Below are 26,638 nucleotides of genomic sequence, written 5' to 3' on the forward strand. Positions count from 1 at the left end.
AGTCTGGAGTAGAAACATCCAGAGCCACCGTGCACAGGCGTGTGCAGGAAATGGGCTACAGGTGCCGCATTCCCAAGGTCAAGCCACTTTTGAACCAGAAACAGCGGCAGAAGCGCCTGACCTGGGCTACAGAGAAGCAGCACTGGACTGTTGCTCAGTGGTCCAAAGTACTTTTTTCGGATGAAAGCAAATTCTGCATGTCATTCGGAAATCAAGGTGCCAGAGTCTGGAGGAAGACTGGGGAGAAGGAAATGCCAAAATGCCAGAGGTCCAGTGTCAAGTACCCACAGTCAGTGATGGTCTGGGGTGCCGTGTCAGCTGCTGGTGTTGGTCCACTGTGTTTTATCAAGGGCAGGGTCAATGCAGCTAGCTATCAGGAGATTTTGGAGCACTTCATGCTTCCATCTGCTGAAAAGCTTTATGGAGATGAAGATTTCATTTTTCAGCATGACCTGGCACCTGCTCAGTGCCAAAACCACTGGTAAATGGTTTATTGACCATGGTATCACTGTGCTCAATTGGCCTGCCAACTCTCCTGACCTGAACCCCATAGAGAATCTGTGGGATATTGTGAAGAGAACGTTGAGAGACTCAAGACCCAACACTCTGGATGAGCTAAAGGCCGCTATCGAAGCATCCTGGGCCTCCATAAGACCTCAGCAGTGCCACAGGCTGATTGCCTCCATGCCACGCCGCATTGAAGCAGTCATTTCTGCAAAAGGATTCCCGACCAAGTATTGAGTGCATAACTGTACATGATTATTTGAAGGTTGACGTTTTTTGTATTAAAAACACTTTTCTTTTATGGGTCGGATGAAATATGCTAATTTTGTGAGATAGGAATTTTGGGTTTTCATGAGCTGTATGCCACAATCATCCGTATTAAGACAATAAAAGACCTGAAATATTTCAGTTAGTGTGCAATGAATCTAAAATATATGAATGTTAAATTTTCATCATGACATTATGGAAAATAATTAACTTTATCACAATATGCTAATATTTTGAGAAGGACCTGTATGTCATGTTGGGTTCTGAACCAGGAGACTCTAGAGCAGCACACCAGAGACACAGGAAAGGTTTAAACAAGTTTATTGAAATTGTGTTTTTGGGCAGTGTCAGTGTCAGCCAGCGGGCTTCAGGGATTGGCTCACTAGGAAAAAGAGAGCGGGTATTATCAGGCAGGCGGTTCTTAATGTTAAAGGTAAGAGTTCCAGGCTTACTTGTATATGAGTGTGTTGGTTCTGAGGAGAAATGAGCAAGCCAGACTGAGGTTGACAGGCAAGGGTGCTGTGCGAGCAAGTTCTTCTAGGTGGTGAATGGCGTTGGAGGAGGGACAGGCAGGGCAGGTGAAGCGAGGTGCGATCTTGCAATCTGATCTTGTGGATCCAGAGCAGTCCATGGACTGAGGTAAATTCACTGAAGTATTTACCATTCAGCAGGAGGCTGAACCCCAGCGGGTTCTCCAGGAGGCGGGTTTGCTCACAGCCGACAAGGTAAAGCCAGAACCACGGAGAATGTATCTGGACCAGGGTCTTGTTGACAGCAACCTTCAGGGAGGAACAGAGCTGGGGTTAGCAAAGGCAGGCTAGCACAAGGCAAACACAGAACAACGTTGTAGGTCTGATTACAACTCAGCGGAGTAAACAATTCAACGCCTCCTCCAAAGTCTTAGCTGCTTAAGAAGCTCATTATTGATTGCTCTTGATGCGGTGCGGCTGTGCGGCTGCACCTATCTGTCACACCCTGGTGGAGGAAAGGAGAAACAACACTCACACAGCAAGACAAACCTGCACACAGCTCCATGGCCTGACATCACTCCCCCCAACGAACGTGGCTGATCGAAGGTGGACGGAGCCGAGGTGATCCTCAGAACCTTAGCCCTCCCAGTCAACCAGGTACTGCATTCCCTGGCCTCGTTGACGGGATCCTTCGCACATCATATGCGTGGTGTCCATCAATGTCCCAGGCGGGTGGAGGGGTTTCGGCCGGAGGGCATAAAGGACTGGGTAGGACTGGTTTAATTTAGGAGACATGAAAGGTTGGATGGACTCTGAGGTGAGTGGGAATTTTGAGACAGACAGATGAAGGACTGATGATTCGGTCAACTTTGAATGGACCCTGGAACCTTGGAGCTAGTTTGCGGGAGTAGGCCTTCAAGGGGAAGTTTTTAGAAGAGAGCCATACCTCCTGACCTGGGACATAGTTGGGGGCTGGTCTCCTCCTCAGGTCCATATGTCATTTATTGGTGAGTGATGATTGTTGTAGTGCAGTTTTGGTGATGTTCCAGGATCTCTTGAATTGGTTGAACTGTTAGAAATCACTTGTGTTAAACGTTCACTGTGATGACTGCCAGCGGGAGCTTAGTGCCGGGAGTACGGTCAGATCTCTACCGGGCTAGCTCACCTCACCGCCGGTAGGGCTGGCGAGGCGAGCCAGTTACTACGCCAGGAACGGAAAACTCCGAACACGTCGGAGCACGTTTGAAATTAAGCGATGTCTAGATAAATCAAGCAGATATTTCACGTCTACATAGTTATATTCCCGCACTAAAAACATTGTAGAAGTTAATTTGTGTCACAGAAAGTGTAATTTCCCACAATTTACTCACAGCTTTTGTTGCTATGGTCCGTCATGTCTTCCCCTGCTTGACCAATCCGCTTCGACCCGCAATGAATGATGGGAAATGATGGGCCGCGAAGGATACTCACGACCCATCCTTCAAATTGGGCAAAATAAGGACACATTTGTTGGCAGCATTTGCTCGGAATGATTCATGAATTGGGACAGTCTTCGTCGCAGCGCTGTAACGTAATCGGCCTACAAATACGGCCTTCGAAAGATGCAGCCCTGAGGCTGACTTCCGGGTCAGCCTCAGCGTTGGTACATTCCCTTTCCGGTTGATTTTCTGAAATGTAAAAGTGTTTTCTGAAATGTAAAAGTGTTTTCTGAAATGTAAATTTGTTTTCTCAAATGTAAAAGTGTTTTCTGAAATGTAAATTTGTTTTCTGAAATGTACATTTGTTTCGCATCTTGTTAAATTGTTTTCTGAAATGTAAATTTGTTTTCTGAAATGTAAATTTGTTTCGGTACTTGTAAAAGTGTTTTGCACCCCCCGGCCACCGTAAGTTAGAGTCTGAAAGAGAGCACATATAATTAGTTACAGTAAAGGCTCAGTCAATTTTCATGTCTAGGAGAGAGAAAGGGTTAAACACTAAAAGACAGGGCTATGTGGATCATCAGTAGAGGGTGATCATTAAGTTGTTGCCAGCAGAAGCTCGGACGATTCCCCTCTCCAGAAAGGTGTCACAGGTAGACACAGAGCCAGGCCAGGTGTAGCTTCTAGGAAGAGAAAAGAGAGAACAAGGTTAAAAGCTGAAATAACAGCAAACAATGCAAAATTGGAGAGTAGTGTGAGAATGTAGCGAAGAGGGTGAAAGTGGTCGTTATGTCCTCCAGCAGCCTAAGCCTATAGCAGCATAACTACAGATAGTTTCAGCTCGGATTATTTAGTTAAGCGGCGCTTATTTACAACAATGTTGTCTCAAGGCACCCCACAAAGGGTCCCACTGATGGTCATTGTTATACTAAAAACCACAAGGATTGGGATACCTCTCTCTGTCAGACTGATTATAACCATTGGAAAAGAGAAGGGGTCATACAGGTAGCAGAAATGGAGGGTGTGTTTGCACGTCAACCATAACTGAGCCGGTTTAGGCTAAACCTGACTCCCCCTTACTCCAACCAACAGGGAGGGAAGATATAATCCACACCACACACACACATATATATATATATATATATATATATATATATATATATATATATATATATATATATATTGTGGAGATATATTATGTGTGTGCATCATTACTATTATGTTCATAACCAGTGTGGGAAATAAAATGTATAACCTGTGTTAGTATAAGACATTGTGGCTTGCAGAATTGTTATTGCACAAACTTGGCTTTGAGTGTGATGAAGCAGAAAAATGCTGAGAGCTGAAGGAGTGTGTGAAAAGTAGAGACTGAGAATCTGTACCAATGTTTGTACTCACATGTTCATAGACTCTCTCAGTCGAATCTGTCTGAGCTTGGAATATTTTGTAAAGAAGAATTACCAAAAGCTTTAGCTGTTAGAGACATCCTTGCCCTGAAAAAGCTGGTTCTACAAAGTCTCACTTTGGCTGATTGTAGATGCATGCCACACTTTTCAGATGTTTGCCAACAAGTTTTCAAACCCATGTATTCTTTTCCTTTCACATCACAAATACATGCTACTTTGTGTTAGTCTATCATGATCCTGTAATAATATACACTGACATCTGTGGTTTTAAAAATTAGGTGTGTGGATACTTATGCAAGGTAACAATGCTTTTCCACAGCAAAACAAAGTCGTTTTAATCAGCTAAAGTGTCTGTTGTTTTCCTCAGGTGTTATTGTAAGTAGCAGTAAACAAAATACAGCTAAGATAGTGTGACTTAAATCCACCAGTTACTAAACACAAGCATGAGCCGAAATACATCTTGAAAATATTAGCAATGAAATAATTTGAATGTGCATTGAAAGGTTGAAGCCCCACCTTGTGGCAGTTAAATGACATACCAACATTACAGAGCAACTTCCAAAAGGCAGCAAATTACGTCATATTATTTCCATAGAGGGAAATATGTTTTAACAGTACCACTTTTATAGAAGAAGGCAAAAATTAAAACGGCTAAAACCAACTGTCCACTTTGTCCTGTTTACATGTGAGCTGATGTTACAACTGCAGCACAGTCAGCAGCTGCAGAAAATTAGAAAAGCAGGTTTACAACATCCTATGAGTGATCGCCTCAAACGGTGAGGGGATTGCGAGTTGGGGACTGTAGGAGAGACTGTCTTCAATAATATCTAATATTGGTGTTGAAGTCATCATGATAGAAGTCCCTTTGACAGTGACTGGTGTTCTGCTATCCATAAGATGTACAACCTTAGAAGTCTTTAGTTAGTTAAATGTTTTATAAAAAGGCCACATTTATCCTATGTTTGAACTCAATGAGAACAGATGACAGATGGAAGATAGGCTCAGAAAAGGAATGAAGTCCTACAAAGTCGTGGATGTGCGACTGCGTGAGCGTGCACGGTTTGCTGGTCACTGTTTGGTGTGTGCCAAGCTTATTTCTATAGCAACCGGGAGGGATAGGGCACAGGAACCGTCGCATCATCCAAAAGTAACCGGGCGGGGGAGAAAACATAGTGAAGAAATTACATTCCTCACGGTCTTAAAACATGCTCACAGCGTTTTACAAAGAACTTGAACTTGCGGTTATTAGACATCACGCAGACTCCCATCTGCAGTTTTTTAAATGCGCTTTTAAGCATGCATCTACAAAAATGCATCCTACACATGCGTAAGGGGTATTACTTTTCAAGCATGCGATGGGTATAGCTGTGCAGCCTGCAATTTGTAACTAACAAAGGCTTGCAACGCACAGCAGGCGCACGCACGCGCAAAAGCGAAGCGAGGAGCGCGTCTGTCACGTTTTCCAGCGGAGGTATTCCCTAGTTTCTGCGTGAACCGCCAGCAGAGCGCCACGGCTCTGCACTTCGGTTTGGTTCATTCAGAGATATAAAACATTTTTTTATGAGTTTAAATTTTTTTTTTTTTTTTTTTACCCAGACATACCTTTGGTTAAAAATAAATAATATAAACAAAATGAATGTGTGAGAGAATGACTTTCAATAAATTAAAACAACATTCAGTAGGCTTATATGTTTGCAGTCTCCATTATCACCACCTTCCTCCTCGCCTCTGCCGAGTGTCACCCACCAAAGAAATTGATTTGCTCCCCCTCATCCCTCCCTTCCCACCAGTCACATGGAGGTTCGCGGTGACCCTTCTCTCCCTCGGTTTCCGTGGCAGTCTATCTGCGATGCGCCTCATACACGGACATCAGGCATCAGATGCGCGCTTTGCTTCTTTATAATTGCGTTTTATCCTATCTTGTTTTTTTCCTTCCCGGAATCCGCTGAGGTCGCCGGTAAACGATACATCTGGTATATTTTTAGTGGCAGCGATGAGACGCTGGAAGCCGGCGGTGAGACCGAGCGGTGCCGCGCTGTGCGGGAACTGAAGCTCCAGCTTTGACAAGAATGAAGTCCAGGCGTGATAAACTGAAGATCCCTTCTCTGACTTTAGAGTAAGTTCCACTTTTTGTTATTGCTATATTTATTTTGCGGTGCAGTTGTTTATGAGTAGTGACACTGCTGTATTTAAAAGTTGTTGCAAGAAGGAAATGGACGCGTTTATATGCTCATGTTGTGTTCAGTGTAAACATACTTTCTAATTCGTTGTGACTTTAGTTTAAACCCACAAAAAACTGTAATTCCAAAGCAATAAAATATTTTTTTAAAACCAGGTGTTTACATACATACATACACACCGAAATATATATCTATCTATCTATCTATCTATCTATCTATCTATCTATCTATCTATCTATCTATCTATCTATCTATCTATCTATCTATCTATCTATCTATCTATCTATCTATCTATCTATCTATCTATCTATCTATCTATCTATCTATCTATCTATCTATCTATCCGTCCGTCCGTCCGTCCGTGGGACAGATGTTAAAACACTCCACAACCATGTAGAAGTGATGTCGTGGGAGGAAGTATTCAGTGAAGTATTCGAAGTATTCGCTCTAAAAGATTTCTAGAATTTTTCTTTTGTGTCGCTTAAATCTTCAGTTTACCAAATAAATTGTAATAACACAAACATAGCTGGGGTAAATACAAAGTGCAGTCTGAATATTTAATTTCCTTGGGAAAAAAACTATCCAAACCAACATAACTCTAAGTGATAATCACCCTCTTGTTAAATCATGAAATTACGATGATTAACCAAATGTTTTGGTAAACTGAGGGCAGTTTAACTAGCCACACCTAGGTTGTTTAGTGTCTGATCTGCAGAATAAAGTTATCATTAAATAGAATCTGTCTGAGAACATGTATTTGGATGAAAATATGAAATACACATTGTGCCCCAATTTATAGAAACTGAAGAACAGAAATAAAACAAAGTCATTTATATCTGTCAGTCTTGAAAGGGTAACAAAAGCAATTTCTAAAGCTATGAGACTCCATTGAATTGCAGTGAGAACCATTATAATGGTTATAATGTTAAAATTATAATTATATAATTATATGTTATAATTATATAATTATATGTTATAATTATATAATTATAATAATTATATTGTTAAAATAAAAATTATAATAACCATTATAATTATATTATAAACCCTTATAATGAGCTACAACAACAATTAATTTCCCTTTGGGATTAATAAAGTATTTTTGAATTTGAATTTAATTGAATTATCCACAAATTTAAAGACAAGGTCTTGCAAAACATGCAACCTTCCCAAAAGTGGTCGGTTAACCAAAATCACTCCAAGAGCACAATGATGACTCATCCAGGAGATCTCTAATGCCCCTTTTACATTAGTACCTAATCTATTCGGGTCAGTTGGGTCAGTTTAACATGATAGGATTCATTTTCCATTACAATTGCGTACCATCTCAATGGTACTGATGATAGTGATTTGATAGAGACATAAAAAACACAACTAGAGCCTAGACTGCTGCTCCGTTTATTGCTGATGTCAGACTCAGAATGAAAGAAGAGCCAGAGAAGGCTCTGGGCAAAGGGACCAGAAGCATTGTGGATAAGTACAGGAGAGAGAGAAGATATGCCGTATTAAACAGAAGGATACGAACTAGAGGAGGAAACTGAGGGTAAGCTAACGCTGCTTAATGCTAGCTTGCTATAATAGTGTTCATATACACAATAAGCTCAGCAATTGAAAATAGGAAAACCGCTCCTTGAGGTTCTCTGTGTCTGGAGTACACTGAAAAGGAGTCTTGGTGGATGTGAGTGCCGTTAAAGGTGATGCCAGATGACTGAAATTTCTTATAAACCTTCTGTAGAAATTTGCAAATCCTAGGAACCTTTGGAGCTCCCTTCTGGTATCGGGTCTGGGCCGGTCCACCACTGCCTGAATCTTGCTAGGATCCAGAATGAAGCCCAGAAATGTTATTATGGGCATGTGAAACTCACATTTTTTGGCTTTGACAAACAAATGATTCTCCAGCAGCTTCTGCAGGACCTTTCTGACCTGGATGGTATGGGACTCCAGATCTTTAGAAAAGATTAGAATATCACCCAGGTATGCAAACACGAACACATTGATGAAATCTTTCAAGACATCATTAACCAGGGACTGAAACACTGCAGGTGCATTGGTCAGATTGAAAGGCATGACCAAATATTCAAAATGCCCCAACTGGGTTTTAAATGCTGTCTTCCATTAATCACCCTGTCTGATTCAGACCAAGTGGTAAGCGATTCTGAGATCTAGCTTTGTGAATATAGTGGTGTTTCGCACAGTTTCAAGGGCGGAGGTCAAGAGAGGTAATGGATACTTGTTTTTAATAGTAATTTGGTTAAGTCCTTGATAATCAATACAGGGTTGCAGGGAATTATCTTTCTTCTTAACAAAGAAAAAACCTGTCCCGACAGGAAAGGAGTATGGTCGAATAATGCCTGCTTTAAGAGAGTCAGTAATATAACACTCCATAGTTTCTTGTTCGATTCTTGAGATGTTATAAAGTCGAAAAAACTATCCAAACCAACATAACTCTAAGTGATAATCACCCCCACATATACACCATAAGCCCAGTGTAAAACGATTTAACAATTGAAAATATTAGTTACTGAAATATGCTGTGTTTAGTGACGCTGCCTCCTAACCAACTACTAACCGACAGTCTTCTGCCATCACGTTTTCACTCAGAACGGTTGGAACTACAAGCAAGCAGGCACTAAATAGCAACTGTTTCGTGGAACCTAAGTATCCACACTAACGGAAATGGGAAAGCCGAAAAAACGAGTTGAACCGTAGCGAACTTCTCCAAGTAGGGACTAGAGAAAAAGGGACATAAATAATCCAGAACAATATCTAAAGCATTGAAGGCCTCACTTGCCTCAGTAAGATCAGAAATTATAATTCAACGGCATAAAAAGGCTGAGGCAAAGATCTAATTTCAAGGCGTAAACCACTACTAACCATAAAGAAGACAAAAAGCCCATCTTATGTTTCCTGAAAACATATCTTGACGATCCCCTGGACTTTTGGGAAAATATTTTGTGGACTGAGAGTGGCAAAAGTGGATCTTTTGGACAGTGTGTGTCCTGTTACATCTGGTGTAAAACTATCTGATTTTCAGAGAAAATACCTACAGTCAAGATGGTGGTGATAGTGTGATGCTCTGGGGCTGCATTGCTGCTTCCAACTTGTACAACCTGCTGTAATTGATGGAGCTATGACTTCTACTCTGCAGCAAAAAAAAAACAACAAAAAAAAACCTCATAGTAATATATGGCCATAGGTTCATGATCTAGCATTTTTTTTTTATTAAGGCCAGAAATCTCCCTCCTCCTGCCTTTGTATTATTGTTAAACTGAGGTGTAGAAATTAAGCTCTCAGCCTTGAACTGGAACTGTTTGCACAACTTCTGAAGATGTGGAGATCAGGCCAAAAGTTGTAGCTCATGTCTGAATGGCTGACTGTTTCCAAAAATATTAAACTTTTTTAAGGTTTAAGGCTCTTCTGTCTTCTCACCACATGATTCATGAATGAATTACACACTCCTCTCCACTCCACACCACCTTGACATTAGTTTTCAGACCAATATGTAATTTTCTTATTATTACTAACCTGTGATTTCCATATTCATTAAATTATATGACAAGACTGCAGTTTGACATCCACCCACTCTTCCTTCTAAATGAATGTACCCTTCCTTTATATAGTGAGAGGGGGTACATGATGCCCACAAAATGCTGATCCATAAGGCGTAGGAGCTCCTTTCTCGCATCCTTATTCTCTGATCCATCCATCTGCCTCCTGCGTGAACCATCTCAGCTGAGCATGCGCTATTTTCATGTTATTTTAATTTTTGGATACTCTGAAGCATCTACTTCCATAGAGCCGGTGCATCGGAGGAGGTTTTCTCCCTCCAAACGGGGGGTTTAAGGGTTTTAATGACAGCGGAAGGGACGCATCACCAAAGCAAAACGCCGGCATCAAACATGAGCACAATAGCATAAAACTTTGTCTGTGTTTAGCTGAAAATTTATTTTCATAGTTGCTTAATTTTATTAGATTTTTACATATGCAGGAATGATTGTATGATAAGCTCCACTTGAGAACAATAAGACTTGAAAAAGCAAATAACTGAAAACATCCTAAATCATACTCCCATTGTGTAGTTATAGCAGCCGTTGCGCCTCTGTGTACATCTAGGGAAATTATAAATTCAGTGTTAATGACACTAGTGAGTCATTCTGAGATGCTCTACTCACTTAACACGTTGGACAGGGGTGTGTTAAAAGAGAGAGCCTAAAGAAAGGAAGATGCAGCACAGAAACACATTTAAGGACTTTGTATCTGGTAATGGTCCTAGTGAATAAAATGCCTGGTGTTTGTTGGGTGATTAGGAGTTGAACTTACAAAATGAGGACTCTTTGTACAAGGAGTTTTTTTTTTTGCCATCCTTCCTGCATTACTATGACAACACGTTCATTAGTGCTGTGGTAGTCAGTGCTGTACTCTTAGAAGATTCTGCAGCACAGAGACAATAGTGGAGCCCAGAAGGCAGAGCTTACATCTGAGCAGATAAATCAATAGGAAATAGCCTCTTTGCCCGGTCAGCAATAGTAATATTTACACTTTAGGGTGAGCTGACTGAGCTTGCGTATTATGCAAGCTCAGTCAGCTAAAATATTATTTTTATATAGAAATGGTGCATTAAGGTGTATTGTTGAGGACGGTGTGACTAATATAACCTATCTGATTAACTCTTATCAGCCTTCAGACACTCTAATCCTGTTAAAGCTCAGTTAAAGGTTCTTATCATGTGAAAATTGGATGGATGGATGGATGGATGGAGACAATGGCATGTAGAATATGTTATGAGGGATTCAATATTTTTCTCAACTATTTTAGTCAATTCTTTTGTTTTGATGAAGATGTAATGCTGTGATTTAAATGTTTGCTTGTTAAATATTAGCAGATAAAATTCCTTTCCTGGCTCACTAACACATTATTAATCATTTTCTGTTGACATGAAAGATGATGCATCTAAACATGTACAAAATTATGCTATGTTTGTGAGTTGGTGAAAGGCTATCAGCGAAGTGACAGGCAAAGACCTCTAACCTTACAGGACAAAACTCTGTTGCTGATAGATGACGTGCCAAGCTCCTGACTCAACTTATTAATCCATGCAACCATGTCTTGCCTTGCAGTTTGTCCCCCACTTGCCAGAGTCCGACCCTCCTGAGCCCATGCAGCCCCTGCAGTCCCTGCAGCCCCTTACAAACCCTGCATCCCTGGAGGTAAGAAAGCTAGGCCGCACAAAAACAGATCTTATTCCAGGAGGTATTGGATTTTGCGATCAGACCACAGTAGGCTTCTTATATTGACATTTAGATTGACAGAAAAGAGAAGTAAACTGTTTAGCTCAAGTCCTCTGATGGTATGGTATGGCATGTGTATTATTTGTCTTTTTATGATTTTTTTTACATTCCTGACACTTTTTCCAAAGGATTTATGTCGCCAATGTGTAAGCCAGGAAGATACTTCAGAAAAATAAAGATATTACAGATGATACTATCTGATTATATAGCATTTGGCATTAACTCATGAATTATTACTGCTTACTTTTAATGAATATTTCTTTAAGCTTTTTGAAGGTCTGCCAATGTTTTTTGGACATTAGCTGTTATTTTTATTGTATTGTGTATTTGTTTTACCTTCTTCACTTGGACCTCTAAAACATTCAGCATTAGAAGGCCCCAAAACACGAGGGATGAACTAGTGTTGTGTCTACACACAAAAGACAATGTAGAATCAGTTTTAAATTTGATACTTAGGCCCTTTACCAAAGTAGCCTGGCACAAAGACACAATTTGCTCCCATTTATTTATTTGTATTTGTAAAGAGACTGCAGTCTAGCATCCTTATGACATTCCACAGAGATGTGGATTCAAGTGTGTACAAGTACTAAATCTTAGTGTGGTGCTCCAGCTGCAATGTAGCAGAAAACTGGGCCCTGCAGAAGACAGTGAGGGACACTAGAAAGGTCATTGGAGCATCAGTACTTTGTCCAGGAGCCGTGGCAGGAACCAGGCTCTGAACATTAGAGACCTTTAACCTTTTAAACTGCAAAAATTAGCCAAGCAGAACAGCAACATCAAAAGCAGAACTACCAGACTGCTACACAGCTTTCTGCCAAAGTTCATGATCATCTGAAGAACGATGCATCTCTAAATGAATATGTCAGGTGTTTGCTTGATTTTAAAGACTGACTTTCTTATACTGTTTGTCTGCTATACATAGTTTTTAGACCTGACTTGTGGGCTTTTACTTGTGCACAATGCTGTCACAGTCAGGAGCAAAGACGGGCAGATTACAAGTGAAAAGGGAACGAAAGACTTTGAAATGCCTTATCGAACTCTGCGGAGCTAACGATTAAAACAATGGAAGCAATATATAAAAAATGAGCAGAGGTTTAAAGGTTCTGCACAGTAATTCAAATAACGTCTTACAATTTGTCTATTTAGTTGCTGCTCTGTGTGCATGATTACAACTTAATAAACAGAAAAAAAACATACATCACTGTGGAAGCATTCAGAAGATCTGCTTTACTGGAGGATCTCCCTGTGTTAGAAAATATAACCCCGAGGGGGTTGCAGGGATTGATGTTTGCCATAAACCAGAAAAGAATAATAGTTAGACACATACTGGATCAGACTCAAATGTGGCAGTACTGATAAAAACAAGAGATGAATTAAGTTAACCATTGAATCAAAAAGAAAAAAATACTGGTTAAAAATTTCATTTTTTTTTCTTGTTTCCTCCATAAATTGAGGTGCTTCTCTTTCGACCTATCAGTTGTGCCTCTGTGGGTTGCTTGGTAACAGCGCTGGGTGCTGTGGAGGAAGGCAACACTGCAAACATAGACTGCTGCATCCAGCATGTTTCTGGATGTTTGAGCTGGGCTGGGCTGTCACAGTACGCTCTGTACACTAATGAATCTCATTCCCTCTGTGTGTGTGTGAGTGTGTGTGTGTTCGGGAAGGGGTGTCAGCAAATTTTATTTAAGTTGTAAAATCTGTCACACACACACAGCTCCCTTTCAGGCAGTCGTGCCACAGCATGGCAGGAGGTGTTTGTTCTTCACACGGTTTTACATTGGAGACAGCCCCCTCCCCAAACCCCTCATTGTTACGTCACAAATCCAGAACACAAACTCTATCTTTGGATGCAAGTGATTTGCTTTCCGACATTATCCTTTGATTCTGGAGCACTGTGTGCAGCAGCTTGACTCAGCAATATTGATGCAAAGGAATGTCTCAGAGTAGATATGACAACAATTTGCCTCATACCTGGGGAAATGGCTGAGATTCAGAAGAATAAGACGCTGTAAGTCATTGTAAAAAGTGGATCCTGGAAAGGAGAAACTACAGGTAGAAAGGGAGAAATGACTCAATAGTTATCCCCTGAATACTTATAGTATAGGATTTTTCAATGTTATGCCAATAATACCTAAACTGATTTCTGAACAGTAAGTAGAGACAGGTTCCAAGTTTTTGTTACATTTTAATTTCTCTTTCATCAAATTTTTTTTAATTGGGACTTTTTATTGTTGTAAAATAAAAATAAACCTAAAAATTTGTTTGTTGGGTCAATTTGTTAAAACAAGGTCAAAACCCTTTGTTAAACTTCAGAATAAAGCTGAGAGCAATGAAGTAAAGTGTGGCAGATGTAAAATGTAGTTTGGGTTGGTTTTGATCTCTGAATACTAGTGAAATCAATAGTGAAATAATAATTATTTCAGTTATAATATTTGTTCCCACGAAAGGACAAATTGGTTACAAATAGAGCTTTAAACTGTGGAATATGTCGATTTTTAAAGTTTGACCCTTACCACCCTCTACCTGACTTCTCATGGTATGACCCACCTTCTTAAGATGCTTTCAAGTTCTGTGGGAAATTTTCTACTCCCTACTACAAAAGAAGCATACACTGCAAGTGTTGACTAAACTCTACACCAGATGTTGCACAGTTTGCTCTGATGTTTTAAAATATTTGTTCTGGGAGTTAAAAATGCCTATAAAGTACTGTAGAGTATTAAAGGAATGCATTAAATCTTCTAAATGTATGGAACACAACTTTGTGTGTCATTAATTGTCAAAATAAACATTAATCTTGTCATAAATGTCTTTACCTTTGTTATAGTGTGATAAACTTTACTTGCAAGTGGAACTGATTATCAACATTACCTTACCCAACAGAAATACAGCCCTTCATAGAACTGTTTCCTTGTTAGTTTGTTATGGACAGGATAAAATTCAATTAAATGCTGTGTTTCAAACCAGTTACTTAATACAAATTATTTTTATAAGTTATATTTTGTCCTCCATGTATTACATCTGACCTTTTGTTTTTTCATGATCAGCAGTTTATAATAGCGGAACACAGAGACACTCAGGATTAACAACCATGCACGCACAGACTCATTCCCAAGGGCGGTATATAATTTTCAAATTTTATGGATTGAAGAAAAAATAAAGTTCTGCTTTACTCCTTCAATCAATTTAAACTCCTAAAAAAACAGATGAAAAAATTTGCTTCTTTGTAATACTTGTATTTTTGTAACTTTTTGTAAGATAAATTTCAGTATAGCTTTGTTTAAAAATATAAATTTTAACACAAAATTGCTCCTTAGTGTCATTATGTGCGGCTTTATGTGCGACTCTTAAAATCAGCACTTGTGATGTGCACTTTTCCTGGTATATGTTGAAAGGATGAAGATGAAAGCACTAAAAGGACAAATATTACATCACAATATTAGTGCGTGCAATATTCATGTCACAAAAGACTGTTAGGAGTGCAATAGTTGTTGGCTAATAAAGTTCAAGTGTTATGAACTTGCATTTTACAAGGTAATGTACTATTTAGCAAGTTGGACAGAGTCCCACGGCAGCATATGCTCACACAAATTATATTTCCTAAAATGCTAAAGTTAACAGAGTGATGGAAGCCCAGATGAGAAAGAGAGGAAATAAGGAAATCAACATTTTTCACACCTGATATTATCTCCATTGCAAGATTTTCTAATATTGTGCATCTCGAGACGCTTATACAGATATTTAGCTTTTGAAATGAAAGAATCAAAAATACCGAACTACCAAGGGAGAAACCGATACAGGATAAGTGCAAGTGTACAAAATGGTTTGTTTACTGGTACAAAATGAAAATATTTTGGATGAAAATGGCAGAGTGTACATTTGAAATGGCGCTATGAACTGGAAAAGCTGTGAATTGACCCCATAATATATTTAAAAACTTTAAATGTACTGTATCTTTTCATTTGTTTTTGTTTGACCTGTTAGTTTGTAAAAATATATATATATATGCCTGACAGAAAAAAGAAATGCAAAATGTGCAAAAAGAATTTACGCTAAGTAAAAATATCAATAATATGCACGTTACATGCTTTATAGTTTGTTTATTCATTTCATAAGTGACAATGCACATTAATCAACACGACCACTTCAGTCCATAATGTAAATGTGCCAGATTGAGCCAATTTCCATTTTCATTTATTGCCGCCCCTGGCGTTTTAAAGGCAGAAAACGAGATTACATTAAATGACCTGATTTGTTAAATTACAAAATTATGAATAAAAAAGTTACACGAGAGACTGAAAATATTTGGTCAATATGCAACAGTCAGAACTGTAACATGTAACAATATTCCTTCATTAATAAATGTTACGTACTGTTTAAACCGGTATTGTACCATCTAACTGAGACAGGTCTTATGAGACAGTACTGTTCCTGTAATATTTCAGTTTTCCACCCATTCTGATGTTGACTAAACTTTATTTATTTATGGCGCACTGTACTCAAATCGTACAGTGCGCCATAAATATTTAGCAGCAGAGCGTAACCGAGATTACCGAGGAGCACCTGAACGCCGCATCAGCCTCCAGCTTCCTCACACAGACTCACACGCAGCTAGCGGCTGATCTGCTAAAAAACTATTGTTTGCGGCTGTTGTTGTCGTCGTCAGACAGTGCGGTCTCACACACACTTGACCACCTGCCATGGAGTGGGTTTTCCTGGCTGGGGGCTTCTGTGGGGCAGCGGACCGGAGGGTGGATCGGCAGCTCCGCAGCCGTTAGGACCGAGCAGCACGCGGCAGACGGAATGAATACAAAAGGAACCCCCGAGAAGAAGAGACGATGGTGGGGACAGCAGCAGCAGTAGCGGCGGGAGGAGGAGGGGAAGAAGCGGGTTTCACATCCAGCAGAACTATTCTTTTCTAAAAAAAAAAAAAAAAAAAAATCATCTTCCGCTAAATTGAAGACAGGGTTATTTCGCTTGAAAGTTCTCCAGGATGTCGGATCCGAGTCACTGTTCTGCAGTGCCGAGCCAGAACAAATCCCGTTTTCTTCCTGTTTCGCTGCTGAAACGATCCAAGAGGTACTTGAAAGAGTTCACATATGATGGCTCAAAGTCTTTAAAAAAAAACTTAAACGTAACCTTGTGTTGTCTTAAACATGGATCTTGATGTTTGCAGCTGATCTGGGTACAGACTAACACGTCTAATTTTGTATTTGGGTGTTTAAAACATATGCTGGTTTCAAAAAGCCTCTTTAATCTTTAATGAACCCCAGCAGCTCTGTCTGTTTGTAACTCAACCAAAGGAGCATTTTGCAGACTTAACAAGGACACAGATACGCACTGTGGGTTAACATGAAACTTGTACATCTCTGGTAAGAAGGTGGTTGATTTTCATAGTTCTGATGTCATGTTTACCTGTAAACAGCCTGAAACAGTGTGTCACACAGGTTCTGTTGCAGCTTTCTGCATTATTTTTCATCATATTTACATTGCTTATCTGGGTATAAAATACAGATTAATGCTTTTCCTTCAACAAAAATAAGGTGGTCTGAATTGATTGAATTTGCTGAAATTTAATGGAGCATGCAGGTTTTAAATTACAGTAATGCAACCAGGATTCATTTTAGCAAATCAGCTTGAAGCAAAATATTGCCCTAATTGCCTTCGATAGGTTGTCAGTTGGTCAAAAGTTCTCATTATTTTTCTTCTATTCATTAACAGAAAAGCATCAACACTTGGCACCTCTGCAATTTTCAGTTAATAAATGTAATAAAAATCAGATAAAGGCACAAATGCTTTGATGTATAAACGGTGATGTTATTGTACTTCCTTCATTTTCTCTTGGAACTACTAACTATATGAAAAAACCTCCCTCACATACAAAATTGGACTTCGCGGGCCAGACCTCATAGAAAACTGGAAATCGGTATTGGCTATCGAATAGCCTGATCAGTGCTCTTTTGTAATTATTTGATGATTATCTAAAACACGGTCAGGTTTCTATTTACTTGTCAGGTTATTGAACAATGTCATTTTTACTGAGGGCTGAATCTATGTTCTTTTGTCGTTGCTATGGTCTGATGCTCAAAAAGTAAGAAAAACACACACACATGCTTCCACGGTTTTAGACATCTGTCGTCTTAGCTGGGCCTGCTGTTGCTGTTGATGCACACACAGCCCCCTCCCCCTGCAGCCTTGAGCATGTTGACAGTAGGTTTCCCTTTTTTATGTTTTGGCTCTCAACTGTTTTTTTTCCTCTTCATCTGATGTGGTTATGCTGTTTTGTCCTGCATCTGCCTGTAGCTCTGAAGTTGTAGTTGCATAATCTTTCTCAAAGCAGCACAGCTCTGAAGGCAGAAATAATCTAACAAGCTCAGTAAACTCTCAAGGGGGCACAGATGAAGTGATTTCACTTCCACATGCCAAGTATTATAAGTCTCATCTGTATTAGACCATAAAGTATATCTATTTCTGGTAGCTAAGAACTCCAGATGTTTCAGTTGTTCCTGTCCTGTTTGCAAATTATTGCATCTTTACAATTGAATTGTTTTTTAAAACACCTCTTAGCTGTGATGGACATGCCACATGCATGCATCAGTTATATAATGATGGATACTTGTGGTTAGACTGTAGGTAAACTTCAGCTGTGTGATGTATGAACTTGGTTCCATTATTGCCAGGGTAGATCAGAAATACTGCAGATTAATATTTGTTTATTCAGTTAACAGGCTTTCAAGTGATCAGTTAAGACCCTGTTAGAGTTATTTAGGTGCTGGCATAGTATTCCTATGATCGTGGCTTGTTAATCTCGTAATCAATTTGGTTTGAAACCACAAAAAAAAAAAAAGGAAAAAGAGAAACTTATACTCAGATTCAGGTAATCTACAAGGCACAGTGTACGCATTGCTATTCTGTGCTTATTGGGGCTCCATCATTTCAGGAAATCGTGTTATTTTGATACTATAGCTTAGTTATGGAGATGAAGATAAGGATGATGATTAACCCACATTTGCCCTAAATCTTTCCCATCTTTTCTATCTTTGCAGTTTTCTCATTTCCTGTGAGCTTTACTTCTGTTGCACATCAAGGGCAGTTAGAGACCATCCCACTGTCCAGATACATTATTTTCATCCAGAGTGCAAATGCATTGCACTTGCAATACATTATTTGAGCAAATATTGGTCAAAGCAGTCCTTTGCAATTGCAAAATTGCAGACATTAATATTGTAATGACGCTTGTGATTTGGTGTATTGTGCAACTCTAGTGCTCATGCAAAGACTCGTCAGGTCCATCTTCCTCCTTTTCCCTTAGGGTTCATAAACAAGCTAGAGGTGTAAATGAGACTGGTTTTTATGATTACTATGTTAAAATGTATTATTAGTATTTATTTAGTTTCAACATTTTAAAATGAAATACAAATTAAAATCGTGCGTTTTTAAGCATGCTAGTTCATCTAAGCAGCGTTTTAGGCGCATCAACCAGTAACAGCAGCTTAGATTTATACATTTCAACCACCCAAGGGCAGCAAGTTTTTAATCTAACCATATGTTGAACTTAATAGCTGTGTAAGCGGAAGGAATTTATTCCTCTGCCTCCAGCAATCACTGCAGCGCGTAACAACTAACGCTTATTTTTAATGTGTCCTGATGAGGCCTTTTAAGGCATAATATAAGGAGCAGATGGTTGCCTAGATCAGAATAGGCAGGCCACATCGATGTTATAGTTATGTAGTGTAGCGAGTAATGCTAAGTAAATTCTCTTTTATCCAGATGTTTTCAGTGTTCAGACAAATATGATCTGTCTGTTTCATATGGCACCAGCTTTTCAAGTTTCTTGGAGTAGTGTTCTATACAAGGGTCTACTTATACTCACCAGGAAAGTCAAAATGACAATATGTGACTTATTGCCAGAAGCAGCAACTCGGCAGATGAAATAAGTCAGAACTTCTTTTAAACCTTCACAATAGGAGGCTGAAGCCTACTGTGCTCTAAATTAAAAATAGCATATTTTAAAGCTTAAAACAGTTTACGGAGTGAACTGTGTGCTCAAAAACAGAAATCCTGTATACTGGTGAGGAAATTAAGAAAAATATTGCAACTACCAAACTAGTAATCATAACAATAATGTAATCATCCTAACTTTACACGTAATACTCATAACACAGAATGTAAAATCCTTTACCCGTGGGTAAAGGATTTTTTTCTGTTACGCTAAGCAGTTTTGAACAGTGTACTTTAAGTCTTAACTGTGACGACATATTTTTTAAATGTGAGTTATGCTTCACACAAATTTGCAAAATTGCACAAACTGATTAAAATCTGGTAGAAAATAATCTTTAAGAGTTATGTTTAATGTTGGGAAATTGTGATATTGCACACACCCATCCCTATGAATAGACTTTATTTAACATAAAGACACATAAAACTGAACACTGTAAGTTCCTTTACATCAACCCAAAATTATTACTGGAGTGATAAACTGGAATCGGTGCTTTCCTCATGAAGTGAGTCTTTAAGATTAGGGCTGCAAATATATCAGAAAGTTATCACAAAATCACTGTACGTAATGTGTATATCATGAAGGACTGCCTGGACTGTAATAAGTTGATTTATTTATATGCCTTCAGACTTTTAATGTCTGTAATGTGTTTGGAGACACTTGTTGTTTAATGCTGCAGAAAAGGTTTTGGAAAGTAAGCAGTTGGTCAGGTCATTAGAAAACTACAACTAAGTTGTTTTATCAAACCAGCCACTGGACAAAAACAACTTTATTCAGAAAAATCCTATTGGTGGGATAGAAATGTTGTTTTGTTTCCCAGTAGTTGGATAGACTACTCATTATCTGGGGTCTGTGTTTGCTATGAACCTAAAGCAGAAAGATATTAATGCTTTTTAATTATATGTTTAGTGTAAGTTACATCAGTTTCACAACATTCACCAATATGTTGGTGTTTTCGCATGCTTTCCTTATATGGTGCATTCCTATTTACAGTATGTTAAATGAGGAAACCCAAGCCTGCCTCCTATACGGTTTATACACAAGCAGATATGTTTCTGTGTCATTCAGCGCTCCACAACAGTCGGTGCTTAGAGGATAATAGTTTACTACTTTAGAGGTCAAGTGTCTTTTAATCGGCCAACTGATGCTCTGTCTTAAAGCTTTTGTGTCTGCAAGCCACTGCTCCACGCACACACAAGCACAGAGTCTAACTCTTGTGTATAAAGACAACCTGAAGCACTACATTAGTCAAAGGCATGATTACAGGTGAACACTGTCAGGGCCACTGCAATTACATTTAGTTTCAGTGAATGCACTGGGGCTATTGCTCTCCTAACTGACACTATCTCCATTTTAACCACTAATGGGGATTCAAATAAAAGACTTGAGTTATCATTGTAGCAAAATAAAACCTAAATATCAACTTTCTGAGAACAAGATGAGAGCACACTGTTCACATAGCCCTTGCCTTGCTAATACAGGAACCGCTGGTATAAATAAAATGATTTCATTTGCATAGATTACCAGTCATAGCTGTGCCTGCTTCAACTTGACTCGGTTTCCTTTACTTTTCAAGTCCATGTGGTTAAATGGTAAATGGACTGAACTTTTCTAGCGCCTTTCCAGTCATACTGACCACTCAAAGCACTTTACACTAGAGCCACATTTACCCAGACACACTCACTAACGCATTCATACACATATATGCAGATCGGCAGGCAATTTGAGGCAAGTGCCTTGCCCAGGGGCACATCGATATGTGGCAGAAGGAAGCTGGAATCAAACCCATAACCCTCAGATTGCAAGACCACCACTCTTCTCACTGAGCCACAGTCACCTCTGGTTAGACTTGATTTCAGCCATTCTTCTATATGCTGTTCAGCATTGGTTGCTCAGTATGCAAACTCGCAGCCATTTTCATACAAATGGTGAGGAGAGATGCAGATAAGGAACACGTATTGACAGTGTCTCTCTTTGCTTGTGCTTCAGCTGTCGCAGCAGCAACAGGAAGAGTCTCGGCATTGGGACGCCCTCACCCACGCTGTCAAGGCCACTTTCCCCACTCTCGCTTAACACAGGTAATATATGTTTTCATGAAAGTTCATATCTAGCGCAGAGCTTAAGCAATGAAAGGCATTCAAAGCTGATTTTATGATCAACTTTAAATGCGACTGCCACAATGGTTGGCAGAGCAGTCAGACTTTTGATTCCAGCTGTGTAAAGAGGTTGTTTTCCTGAAATGTTCCTCTAACATTGTCACAAAGTCTCGCAAAACATTGGGGGAAGTTTGCAGTCAAACATTGGTGACTCCATTTTTTCCTCAAGTAAATCTGGTATAACCTTAACCTAAATTAGTCATCAAAATTGTGAAATAATACAAGTGCAATTGCACAAGAAAAACAGTAAAAAATAGGGCAAAATAATAGTTAGTCATCTGCATAGAATTGTTTCATGCTAATACAGGGGATTTAAAGAAGATTGGGTAAATGCGCTACAACTTTTCAATTCAATGAGGACATTGTCATGCGTCACAGAGCAGGAACACCTCCAGATGAGAAAGCAACCTTTGAAGCAGGAAACTAAGGAGAGGTTTAAAACTGGAAGCCCTAACATGCTAATGTTTGCTTTATGTTTGAGCATGACCAGTTATTTTATTTTTGCACAGTGTTCCTTCTTTTACTTTATCTTCAGAGGAGCAGAATGTAAACATAAAGTACATTCCAGAACGCTGAGCCACCAGTTAGTGCTAGAAAAAAAAAAAAAGATTTTCTGTTAATCCTCGAAGGGGTCTTTATCAGTATGTTTTTCAGACTTTGTGAGTTTTGTTTGAGCCATTTTCAAAGGAATGTTTGTTTTGCTTTTAAAACACATGAATTGTTCACGCACCAGAAGACACAATGATCTTAAATACTGTATTCATACTCAGAAGATAATCCCTCAAATAAACCAACAGCAAAGAGAACCGTTTATAGATCTTTGAAAAACCATCAGGCATCCGGGGGAACTACTGCAACAAATCACTTTAAATAGACTTCTAGAAAATATGGCTTATTGTGAGCAAAACTGTTAAGAAGTGAGGGAATTGCTGAGGAAATACAGCCTCCTAACACTATCAGGCAGCTGCACTCTATGAGAACAGTTTAGCTCAAGAGCTCTTCATAGCAGCACTCCCTTTTGAACTCCATCATGCTAAGTATTATTTAATCACAGAGTAAAATCAAGCACTAATTGGCACTCAGCTGGCTGCATGTAAACAAGCACAGTCTCCAGTGTACCCATATCTCTAGACCCCACAAAACAATGCAGGCTGAGGCTTTGCCCTGAATTCCCTGTTTACATACTGGTAGTGTAATGTTTGGAAAAGTAATACCAAGCTCATATTGGACCTTAGGGGTTGCTGACTTGTGATGCCGTTTTTAAGGGTTCCAGACATGATGTCACTGTTTTTGGGACAGTACCAATTGCAAACAGACCCAAGACAGCTCCCTTGTTTCATTATCATGTGTCTGTTTTTACAGCTGTGAATTGTTCTGCTAATGACATAGAGTTTCCTTGTTTAGCTGCGAGCAGTCCTCTAGACAGCCCACGAAATGTGTCAACTAGTGCCTGCGTCAATTTTCCATTTGCCCGAAGGTATGCAACTCTTACTGTACAGCTTGTTATTCCTGTTGGACTACGTATTTGTTTGGTTGCATCATGGCTTTTGGATTATGTTTTTGCTTTTAATAGTTTTTGATGGAACTGCATTTGAGATTCTTTCTTGTTTGATGTAAATTATATTTCTCTGTTTTACATGTATTACCCTAACCCTGAAACCAGATGTTTGCCTACACCTAAAAGAATACAGAACTAAACATTTGGTGTTTTAAATCAGTTAGGATTACCAAAATTATTTCACTTGAATACCATCTATTTTGTGAAGGGCAGAGGTCCTTCCTGCACCAAAGCATCACCGCAAGATGACGTTGCCACCCCTGTATTTCACTGTTGGGGTGGTGTTGTCTGGCTTGCAAGTTTCACCCTTTTCCTTCCAAATATAACACTTAAATTATAGTTTCATCAGACCACAAGACGCCTTACCGAAAACGACTAATCGTGTCACAGCTATTTTTTTGTACCACTGTGCAAATATTCACAATGATACAAACACATTTTTTTTATCGTACTTTTAGCTGGATTGTGAACACTCTTATCATTACAGAAAATGGAAAATGGCTTTGCAATAGAACAAAACCTACATTGCTAGCGCGAACACTTAAGAATAATTAAATTAAATAATTTAATTAAATCGGTATCTGGCACATCTCCATAAGCCAAAGCACCACCCTTCTTCCTCCTGTGTCTATTCCGGTTTTACCTCAGAGATACGCCACTTATCCATGTTAAGCAGGCAATATGCTGCCTGCGAATTTGCAGGCATAAACAATTTGTCCTGTTAACCTCTGAACAAACATTAAGTAGGAACAATGGGGCAAGTTAACACACAGATGGATCCACAGGAAAAGGCAGTGCTATGCTCCTTTCCATTAGGCTAACGGTTAAGTTATTTAGCAAATTTGTTTAGATTTATTGTAATAAATGACGAAAGACAATTATCATTCTTAGTACCTTGCTGTTAGATTTATTTCTATAAAGGACCGAGGTTATGAGCATGCTGTAAATACCAATGCTGTACCAGGAGATCACATGTTGTTTGTTTACATTTACATGTGCCACAAAATCATCTAAACATGTCTCTAAACATTCAGATAGCACACAAATTGAAATTCTCTGCTACACACTTGCAATACGTTCATTTGATCTCACATAATAACCACATTGCAAAAAGTGACACGACATATCAATCTGGGTCGCCCAGGAGCTTGACTGCTCAGTCAGCTCAATCTTCCGGGTTTTGTGACTCATACATATACTGGCGCACCTTGTTGTGTACAGTATTAGCATTAACCTAATTGATCCCAGACTTTCTTAAAAAAATCCACACGGTTTCCTGGCTGTAGTTCTCCTCATTGTTATCATTTTAGCAGAAAATCATTATACTTCCTGGTTTAAAGCTGGGCTGTCTTCCTGCACCATGTGCCTCTGCTTAGACAAGTGTTGGGCTAATTCCATTTCCCTATAATATGTTTGTTTATTTTCTTTAAAAACCAGCGCACTATTAACTGCTAGTGTTGCACAAAATACTGAATGAGGTTCATAGTTATGGAGCTAAATTGGGGCCATAAAGTTTGTTCAAACAAAAAAAATTGAAACCTGAAAAATAAGTTTGTTCAAAAGAAAAACATTTGAACCTGAAAAAATATTTTGAACCTCCCCCCAAAAAATTTGAAAACTGGAAAAAAAGTGTTGCAACTGAAAAAACACAGATGTGAAACTGGAAAAAAAAAAAAAGTTCAAAACTACTTTTCAGATTCAAGATTTTTTTTCGAACTTACAGATTATTTTTCCGGCTTCAAACTTTTGGCCCTGTTTTGGCGTGGGGGGCGGGGGCTCAGATCACGCGGGTGCGGAATCATGACTGACAGCTCAACACAGCGGCTGAACAACATGTTCCCAGCTGTTGCATTCAGGGACCATGGGAACTGGAATTATCTGTAACACATCATCGATATTCTATATATATGTGATTGGTTTTGAAAGATAACATGCTTCACCGATAGAAGCAGCTTACGTGAATACACGACACGCATCTCAGAGGAGAAAGTATGATCTTGACAGATTTGCACAGCATTTTAAGTCCATGTTGGAGATTTCCCATGCTCTCAACATAAAGTAAAAGAACCACCAGACTAAGCGGTGGGAATGAAACCAGATGCAAAATGAGCCGTTTTTTTCTGAATATCCTTGCATAATTAAGCCTGGACTTGTTTTCACATGGACTGGACTCCGGCTTCGGTTTCTGGCGCATTTTTGATTAAAACGTGTTTGGTCTTCATTTAGTGAAGTGACTCACAGCCAGGGGCAAACTGGCATACGGGGCAACCTTGGGAATGACATACAAGTCCTGCACAGTGGTCAGAGGGATTTTAAGCCATTCTTCTTGCAGGATAGTGGCCAGGTCACTACGTGATACTGGTGGAGGAAAACGTTTCCTGACTCGCTCCTCCAAAACACCCCAAAGTGGCTCAATAATATTTAGATCTGGTGACTGTGCAGGCCATGGGAGATGTTCAACTTCACTTTCGTGTTCATCAAACCAATCTTTCACCAGTCTTGCTGTGTGTATTGGTGCGTTGTCATCCTGATACACAGCACCGCCTTCAGGATACAATGTTTGAACCATTGGATGCACATGGTCCTCAAGAATGGTTCGGTAGTCCTTGGCAGTGACGCGCCATCTAGCACAAGTATTGGGCCAAGGGAATGCCATGATATGGCAGCCCAAACCATCACTGATCCACCCCCATGCTTCACTCTGGGCATGCAACAGTCTGGGTGGTACGCTTCTTTGGGGCTTCTCCACACCGTAACTTCCCGGATGTGGGGAAAACTGTAAAGGTGGACTCATCAGAGAACAATACATGTTTCACATTGTCCACAGCCCAAGATTTGCGCTCCTTGCACCATTGAAATCGACGTTTGGCATTGGTATGAGTGACCAAAGGTTTGGCTATAGCAGCCCGGCCGTGTATATTGACCCTGTGGAGCTCCCGACGGACAATTCTGGTGGAAACAGGAGAGTTGAGGTGCACATTTAATTCTGCCGTGATTTGGGCAGCCGTGGTTTTATGTTTTTTGGATACAATCCGGGTTAGCACCCGAACATCCCTTTCAGACAGCTTCCTCTTGCGTCCACAGTTAATCCTGTTGGATGTGGTTTGTAATAACCTTTCGTTGTCTGATGAGCTAACCCCTCCCACTTACTTCCCTTTTCTTAGGGGTATTGCTCAAACCAGCTCTCCATCCAACGGGTCCGGACTTCCCTAAACCTGAAGGGTCTTACCTAACAGGCTTACTGAAAGTTCTGTTTAAGCTGGTGTCGGGAAATGACTCGCCTAGCCCCTGACACCCTTCATCCAAAAGTCTCGCCCTTCTTCAACTGGAGGCCCGGGTGACCGAGTAGCCCTTCGCGGTCATCCTCACCTTGCACAGTCACTTTTGTTCACGGC

The 26,638-nt window shown here is 39.7% G+C and overlaps 1 protein-coding gene and 1 long non-coding RNA gene across 2 annotated transcripts in view; one reads left to right on the forward strand and one right to left on the reverse strand.

The window, feature by feature from the left end:
- Positions 1-1,075: 1,075 nt before the first annotated feature.
- On the reverse strand, positions 1,076-2,430 carry LOC124874371. Its single transcript, XR_007039783.1, has 2 exons — positions 1,791-2,430; positions 1,076-1,550 (listed from the first exon to the last, which is right to left on the reverse strand). It is a non-coding gene; the product is annotated as an uncharacterized LOC124874371 (long non-coding RNA).
- Positions 2,431-16,064: 13,634 nt separating this feature from the next.
- mast3b (microtubule associated serine/threonine kinase 3b) overlaps positions 16,065-26,638 on the forward strand; it is a 42,267-nt gene continuing 31,693 nt past the window's right edge. The window contains exons 1-3 of the mRNA XM_047374389.1: positions 16,065-16,609; positions 21,519-21,607; positions 23,090-23,162. Of these exons, the coding sequence (XP_047230345.1) occupies positions 16,524-16,609; positions 21,519-21,607; positions 23,090-23,162 (248 nt within the window). The 5' untranslated portion in view covers positions 16,065-16,523. The remainder of the gene's footprint in view (positions 16,610-21,518; positions 21,608-23,089; positions 23,163-26,638) is intronic.

Source organism: Girardinichthys multiradiatus, chromosome 9 (genome assembly GCF_021462225.1).
Source record: "Girardinichthys multiradiatus isolate DD_20200921_A chromosome 9, DD_fGirMul_XY1, whole genome shotgun sequence".
Taxonomy (NCBI): Eukaryota; Metazoa; Chordata; class Actinopteri; order Cyprinodontiformes; family Goodeidae; genus Girardinichthys; species Girardinichthys multiradiatus.